At 45.6% G+C, this 7,961-nt stretch overlaps 1 protein-coding gene across 1 annotated transcript; it reads left to right on the top strand.

Moving 5' to 3' along the window:
• Positions 1 to 1,276: 1,276 nt before the first annotated feature.
• Positions 1,277 to 6,414, top strand: LOC123180517 (transport inhibitor response 1-like protein Os05g0150500). Its single transcript, XM_044592582.1, has 3 exons — positions 1,277 to 1,956; positions 4,450 to 4,942; positions 5,261 to 6,414. The coding sequence occupies exons 1-3, from the start codon at positions 1,424 to 1,426 to the stop codon at positions 6,035 to 6,037; spliced, it is 1,803 nt and encodes a 600-aa protein (XP_044448517.1). The 5' UTR covers positions 1,277 to 1,423; the 3' UTR covers positions 6,038 to 6,414.
• The last annotated feature ends 1,547 nt before the right edge of the window (positions 6,415 to 7,961 follow it).

Below are 7,961 nucleotides of genomic sequence, written 5' to 3'. Positions count from 1 at the left end.
CGATGGAAAACCCATCGTCTGAACTTCGGTTTCACACGTGAATGATTTGATTTACCGTGTTGTTCAAGCATCAGATGAGAGCTATTGTATGACTCTACCAAAATAAATACGCACATACAGGTGTATCGTAATTAGTAAAGCATCACATGGATCACAACAAGAAAAAGATATAGATATATACCAAAAAAATCATGCTAGAAATCAACAATATATGACATGCCTAGCATACCATCAAATTTGATGTGAAAAGGAGCTTGTGATGATTTTTTTATTAATCTTAATATGAATGGTTAAATGCAACATTGGAAGAAGTATTGACCCTATATCATGGCTCCATGGTAAATTATGAAACATATGAGTTGCTAAAAGCAACTAATTTTGGGAAATAATCGTTCTGGCAGCTACCAATTTCATGGTCTTTTTTTTCGAAGCTCTGATTACTAGTATATGCGACAAGGTATGTTTGGTTTGTAAAAGCTTGTAAAACATCTATTCGCAGAAGAAAAAGCTTGTAAAACATCAAAAGTTTCCCTACAAAATTTATGCCGGCAATATCAAAGCGAGACTACTTCGCAGACGACTTCTTTGAACCGACTTCACAGACTACTTCAAACGACATGTGATCCAACGATCATTCTCCACTGAACACACATGATTGAAGGCTGGGTTGAGTTATCGTGCACAAATCGTTCAACTACTGTCGACGTTCACTTCAAAGGAACACCGTCGGCTGCAAACCACTGCGCACAGAATCCACAGCGTCCACGTCCCAAATCCCAAAAAAGCCCAAGCTGAAACAAGCGCCTCCATCCTACCATCAGTTCCATCACTGTTCATTCCCTCTCCATGCTCGCTCGCTCACCCCTATCTCAGCACAGAGCAGTAAAAACAGTTCTTTTCCCTCTCAAAACAAATAAATCTGAAACAATGAGAAATAAATCTGAAATACATTACAGAAAATAAAGAAAAAAATCTCCTCTCTCTAGAAAGAAAACAAAAGGACAACGACAGTACACACTCAGTCCTCTCTCTCTCACTGTCTATCTAAAGAAAATAAAATAAAAATCTCCTTCTCAAAAAAAAATGAAAATAGAAAAGCAGAGGGGGAGAGAGAGAGAGGTGAGGGTGAGGGGAGGGGACTCGGCTCCCCTGACGTACTGCAGGGTGCAGTTGGGTCACTGACAGGTGGGCCAACTTGCTTTCGGGCCCACCTGTCAGTGGCCCAACTGCACCCTGCAGTACGTCAGAGGAGCGAGAAGACCAGGGGGGAGAGCAGAGACAGAAGAGAGAGCCAGCAGCCTCTCTCTCCACCCCCTCCTCTCCAGATGCTCTCCCTGCCGCCGCCGCCTCCCCGCGCGCTCCACCGGCCCGCGCCAGCCGCCGGGTAGCCAGCCCGGGCCCTGCGACGGCCCGCGCCGCCCCGATGGGCCGCGGCGGTGCGCGCGACGGCGCCGCCCCGATGGGCCGCGGCGGTGCGCGCGACGGCGCCGCCGCCGCGCCGCCGTGGCACTCGCTCCCGGACGAGGTCCTGGAGCACGCCTTCTCCTTCCTCCCCGCCGCCGCCGACCGCGGCGCCGCGGCGGCCGTCTGCCACGGCTGGCTCGGGGCCGAGCGCCGCTCCCGGCGCCGCCTCGCCGTCGCCAACTGCTACGCCGCCGCCCCGCGCGACGCCGTCGACCGCTTCCCCTCCGTCCGCGCCGCCGAGGTCAAGGGCAAGCCCCACTTCGCCGACTTCGGGCTCGTCCCGCCCGCCTGGGGCGCCGAGGCCGCGCCCTGGGTCGCCGCCGCCGCCGACGGCTGGCCGCTGCTCGAGGAGCTCAGCTTCAAGCGCATGGTCGTCACCGACGAGTGCCTGGAGATGATCGCCTCCTCCTTCAGGAACTTCCAGGTCCTGCGCCTCGTCTCATGCGAGGGATTCAGCACCGCCGGCCTCGCCGCCATTACCGAAGGTTGCAGGTGAGGCCCCGACTTTGGCGGTCAAGCTTTGAGCTAAGACGGGAGATTTGGGTGCTTCTTTGCTCCCTTCTCTTGCAGATTTGAGCTTTGTTCGGTCATTCGAGCTTTCGGTTTTTGTGATCTAACCAGTTCTTGGTTCGGCCAAAATGATTACATTTTCTCTGGCTTTCCTCAAAATGGTTCAACGATTTTGAGCAAAACAACTGATTTTGTTGTGTGCGCTTCATTTGGTACTTCTTTGACATTGATGCAAGTTTCAGTCAAGATTTGATCTATTCCTAGTTTAAGCGTGAATGGATTTGATCTATTCAAAGGAGCTGCTATTGTTATTTCTCTCCTAATAAGCTCAAGTGTGTTCTTGTGCTAGTCAAACGAGTGTCATGTCTTTCAAAGCTTTGAACTGTGATTTGCAAACTAGCCTTCATCCTGTTCTTCAGAAGCTTTTGGCCCATGTTTGATTGCATTGTGTGAGCATGATCTCTCGTGAACGGATCTGTGGGATTGGCAGACGATATCTATCTATCTGTGTACCAATGATGGATGCATCCCTTTTTCTCTTTTTGCCAAAAGGATGGAATTATTTCTAGTTTAATTAAAACCAATCAGATGCGCCTTTACTTAAAAAAATGTATATCCCCACGTCATGAGCCTGAGGCACCGGATCTCGCTTGAATTGTTCTCCTTTCCATTTTCAGTTACCATCGCGTGTGTTTGTGGACTTGCCCTCCTGATTTGAGCTTCTAGATTCTAAAGAAACATGTCTTTAGCATGTTCTGAAGATATGGATTCCCATTTCTTTGGTTTTACCTTTTTTGGGGGATTCTCAAGGGAGAATGTGATATTTGCTCCAGTGTTCATAATGCCTGCATATAATGGACTAGTGAAACAAGCAACTTTGATCCCTTCCTTTGTAGTCTGATTAGTTGAGCTTGCGTGAATCCCTTAGACAGAAAGTAGGAATTTATAAGATCCATACCTTTTAAAAAGGAACTTGAAGGATTTGGTAGGAATTTGGATAGAAATCCATAGTACTTAATGTGCACAACCAGTACTGTTTCGATCGTTTTGAGTGATAGGAAAGTATTAAGCTGTGAGGAAAGGCTAATGGTGTTCGATCAGTTTTTGATACTCTGTTATCCTGTGCAAACATAGAAGAGAGGCTGAAGTAACTGAATGTGCTTTGGTTATATTCTAGTCCAATGCCATATATGCAGATGCATAACAAATCATTAGACTCTGTTATCCTTGAGCTTCTTCGTCCTAGAAAATTTTGACTACATAGATGTGAGCGCGCACACTTTGTATCATTTGGACTGGACATGACATGGTAATGCAATGTAGTTCGTCAGAAGCACTTTCCTTGTTCTTGTTTTGATAAATAATTTGGTATGTGTGAATTCAACATTTGATGAAGTCCTCAATATCTTGTTTTGGATGAGGTTGATAGTTAACGTAATTGAATCTAAGCTGGGTAGTTCATATTAGTTTTTCTTGCCTAAAAAATTTGTTGTGGTTTGGAAGTAGTTGGGTCTGATGAGGGGGGCCCAGCTCTAGATCCAATTTATGGCGGAGCTAGCTAGCTCATACTAATCATATCCTGAGGCTGCAAATAATGGAGATCTTAGCAAGTGTCCTTGTCAGCCAAGAAAAACCTGATACTTACCATTATTTTGCATCTAAAATAAGTTCCTGGACTGCCGCCTGATAATCATGGAGACTTTAGGTGTGTGCTGTTATACACTATTGAAGTTGGTGTGTCCTGCGTAAGATTGCATTTTGTGAGCATTGAAGTATTTGAGTTTGTTTCTATTGTTACCTTTTTCATTGCTCTGTCTATCTGTATCGGTTTGCTTGTGCTTTATCTAGTAATTCTCTTCTAGTTGCTGCTGTGGCTAGCTTAAATCTGTTGATCTAGTATGCTTGAGAATAGGGGAAGGGACACTAAAATAGTGGACATAGGTGCTGTAACCGCAAAGGCAAAGCAAACCTTATATGCTGAAGACTGATTTTTGCTAATGGTGCTTTACACTGATGTTCCTGTGAAACACCTTGGTTTGTAAATCATATAACTTGTTCCAGATGGCTCAATCTCCATGAGTCTCTAGATACTAGATAACACTAATTGACTGCAAATGTTGACTTTAAAGTTTCCTGAGCAGTGAGCACACAAAAAACTGATATAACTGGAGTAAGAACATGAACAAAGATTAGTTGAACCCTGAATAAAGCAATACAATGTTTTATTTGCTGTATCCATTTTCATTATCATGATCTTTGTAATGCCATAGCCAAGTGTACCTGCAGTTATTTGTTATTTTCTCATAAATTGCCTTGATTCTTCCTCCAAATACTCATATGGACTTTGTTTCTCAAGTGATGTTAGTGTTGGTAATGGACTAATGGGCAACTCTTGTTCTGCTTTCATCATTCTTTTCAGATATGGTTCATCGCCTATCCTTAAGTTCTAATTTCTTCCTACTCTCCATGCTGCAGGAATTTAAGAGAACTTGACCTCCAAGAGAACTACATTGAGGATTGTTCCAGTCATTGGCTCAGTTACTTTCCGGAATCCTTTACTTCTCTGGAAACTCTGAACTTTTCATGCTTAGAAGGGGAGGTCAATTTCGCTGTACTCGAGCGGCTAGTGAGCAGATGCCGCAACCTCAAGACTCTGAAGCTCAACAATGCTATCCCTCTTGACAAGGTTGCTAGCCTTCTTCGTAAGGCTCCGCAACTAGTAGAACTCGGAACTGGCAAATTCTCTGCTGAGTATCATTCGGATCTCTTTGCAAAGCTCGAAGCGGCATTTGCAGGTTGTAAAAGCCTGAGAAGGCTCTCTGGGGCTTGGGATGCTGTGCCAGATTACCTGCCAGCATTCTACTGTGTATGTGAAGGCCTCACATCACTCAATCTGAGTTATGCTACTGTGCGAGGCCCTGAGCTAATAAAATTTATTAGCAGATGCAAGAATCTGCAGCAATTATGGGTATGCTACTTGTGCTTTTAGTATTTATCAACTTCAATGCCCACGCTATTTTGCAAATATACACTCACATTGCTTAAGTGAATATTGCCATAAATGCTTGATAATGTCCCTTTGAATGTAAGCTAGGATCTCCGTATTGGCATAAACAGAAACAACTATGGTTTTTTGCCCCTTTCCAGTTCTTTGCCAACCACTACAAGATATTTACTTGCCCCACAACAGTGTAGTTCTTGAAACTGAATTATGATCAATGTCTCACTTTCCATGTTTTATTCATTAATATTTACTTCATTGAAAAGTTTAAGCTGTGTTTTTCAGGTGATGGACCTAATCGAGGACCATGGTCTAGCTGTCGTGGCAGGCTCTTGCAGTAAACTGCAAGAGCTGCGGGTCTTCCCGTCTGACCCTTTTGGTGCCGGGCAAGTTTTATTGACTGAAAGAGGCCTGGTTGATGTTTCTGCCAGTTGCCCCATGTTGGAGTCAGTTCTCTACTTCTGCGGCCAGATGACGAATGAGGCCCTCATTACAATTGCAAAGAACCGTCCCAACTTCACTTGCTTCCGGTTATGCATCCTTGAGCCCCGTACTCCAGATTACGTCACACGGGAGTCTCTTGATGCTGGCTTCAGTGCCATTGTGGAATCATGCAAGGGCCTTAGGCGCCTCTCTGTGTCTGGCCTTCTTACAGATCTCGTGTTCAAATCAATCGGTGCAAATGGTAATTGTCTTGAGATGCTGTCAATTGCCTTTGCTGGGAACAGTGATCTTGGCCTGCATTATATCCTCTCTGGCTGCAAGACCCTGAAGAAGCTGGAGATCAGGGACTGCCCATTTGGAAATAAGCCGTTGCTGGCAAATGCTGCCAAGCTGGAGACAATGCGATCCCTTTGGATGTCGTCGTGCTCATTGACCCTGGGCGCATGCCGACAGCTTGCAGAGAAGATGCCCCGCCTTACCGTGGAGATAATGAACGATCCTGGACGAACATGCCCTGTGGAGTCACTTCCGGATGATAGCCCGGTCGAGACATTGTATGTGTATCGGACAATTGCCGGTCCAAGGTCCGACACACCAGATTATGTCCAGATTGTTTAAGGGTACAGTGGTGTATTCATTTTCAACCTGGATTGGATTGGTACCTTCAACACCTTCCTAGCATAACATAGAATTTTTCTGTCAAGTAGAAAGGCTGGTGGTTGGATGAAGCTGTCGTAAAATCTCGAATCGGCAAGTGTAGGATGAGACTGGAGGCCTTTTCAGGTGTTAATAACTGTAGGAGGCTGTGGGTGGATTACAGAAACTGCTAGATAGCGTCATGAGAAAACGTCGGTTTGTTTTCTTTAGCGTGTTTAGTTCTTTTATGTATAAAGATATGGCACCATTTTAATCTTGTATTGTACTGTACTACTACTGGATAAACTGTACCTGGAGCTGAGTTTTTGTCACCCCTACTTTTTTGGCCCCGCCTTTCAGATTATGTGTTTTTCTGGATGCTAAATAATTATGGTCATCTGGTGTTCTCTTTGTTCCTGGAAACTGTGACATCTGAGTGCCTGGCCTTGGGTTTATGGTCATGCATGGAAGCACAAATTTCTCCTTGATTGCGACATCTGAGTGCTGGCTGTTAGTAGAATGTAGCAAAATATGGATAGAGCTGTATGTCAGAGGGCTTAACTTTTGATTGCTTGGCTAATCAAAAGATGCTAAATGAACTGGGTTTGACCCACTTGTAGATTAGATGGCTGATCATTTGACCTCATCTTCAGATATCACATGGAATTTCATTCATCTAGTAGTTTGTAAGAGAAACATCTGCAGTTCACCTTTACTTGAGATTAATTGCGATTGAGCTATTTCAGCAAGAGCATCAATGCAACAATGCATTTAACTGATACTACGTAATAGGATGTCGCCTGCTGGTTGTTGACATCAAAATCCAAGCTGCTATGCAGCCTATGCTGGATAGCAGGAGCATTTAGGATCGTATTTTCATCTCTTGCTGTGAGCTTCTGGTTTACCACTAGTAGTTCAATAGTACGTAGTTGGTTTAAACTGAACTTGATATCTGACACCAACAATATCACACATGTCAGTCACCTGCGCCATGCGGCAAATTTGGCAATTTTGACCTGTGGATGAAATCATTTCACAAAATGAACTGTTATTAAAAAAAAATCACTCAGTTGACTTTTTGAGTGGCGCCCGACACGAAGGCGCCACACTACACTGTGCAACGCCTGACTGACAGGCGCTACACACCTGCCCAGCGTCGCATCCCGGACTGACTAAAAATTACTAAGTCAATGTGCAACGCCTAAGAGCTAGGCGCCACACTATATAGTGTAGCGCCTAGCCTCTAGGCGTTGCACTAGTGGTTGCATAAATAATACAACCACTAGTGCAACGCCTAGACGCTAGGCGCTACATTGTATAGTGTGGCGCCTAGCTCTCAGGCGCTGCACACGGATTTAATAATTTTCGGATCACCAGGGTGCGACGCTGGCTAGGCGTTCATCGCCTGTCAATCAGGCGCTGCACAGTGTAGTGTGGCGTCTTCGTGTCAGGCGCCATTCAAAATGGTCAGCTGAGTGAATTTTTTTAAGAACAGTTCATTTTATGAAATGATTTCATCCACAGGTCAAAATTATCAAATTTGCCGCGCCATGCGGCAAAATTTCGTGTTTTGACCCTTTTGTCAAACAAAATCGACATCTGACCCCAGTTTGAAAGTTTTTCGAGATTTGACCCTTTCCCCTACCGCCACGAGGCACGGCGGTAGAATCCTATAGCCTACCGCCGAGACCTGCGGCGGTAGCAAACTTGTCCACGTCAGCAACGATAACGGCCTCCGTGCCCCTCCGTCACACCCTACCGCCGCTTCGCCCGGCGGTAGGATGTCTGAACCTACCGCCGGAGTCTCTGGCGGTAGGGTGTGGACATATACAAACCGCGGGCCGGCCGCCCCCACCACGAAGAACAGAGCAGTTGCTCAAACTCGCCCTCTCTCATCCCCCCTCCG

The sequence above is a fragment of the Triticum aestivum genome, chromosome 1D, assembly GCF_018294505.1.
Source record: "Triticum aestivum cultivar Chinese Spring chromosome 1D, IWGSC CS RefSeq v2.1, whole genome shotgun sequence".
NCBI lineage: Eukaryota > Viridiplantae > Streptophyta > Magnoliopsida > Poales > Poaceae > Triticum > Triticum aestivum.
Note: the sequence above shows the minus strand (reverse complement) of the source record. Positions and strands in the feature narration are given on the sequence as shown.

Excerpts from the sequence above, each read along its gene's own strand:
- LOC123180517 (XM_044592582.1), top strand. The coding sequence starts at position 1,424 with ATGGGCCGCGGCGGTGCGCGCGACGGCGCCGCCCCGATGGGCCGCGGC. Across the intron at positions 1,957-4,449 it reads GCCATTACCGAAGGTTGCAG|GAATTTAAGAGAACTTGACC; the intron begins GTGAGGCCCCGA and ends TCCATGCTGCAG. Across the intron at positions 4,943-5,260 it reads AGAATCTGCAGCAATTATGG|GTGATGGACCTAATCGAGGA; the intron begins GTATGCTACTTG and ends TGTGTTTTTCAG.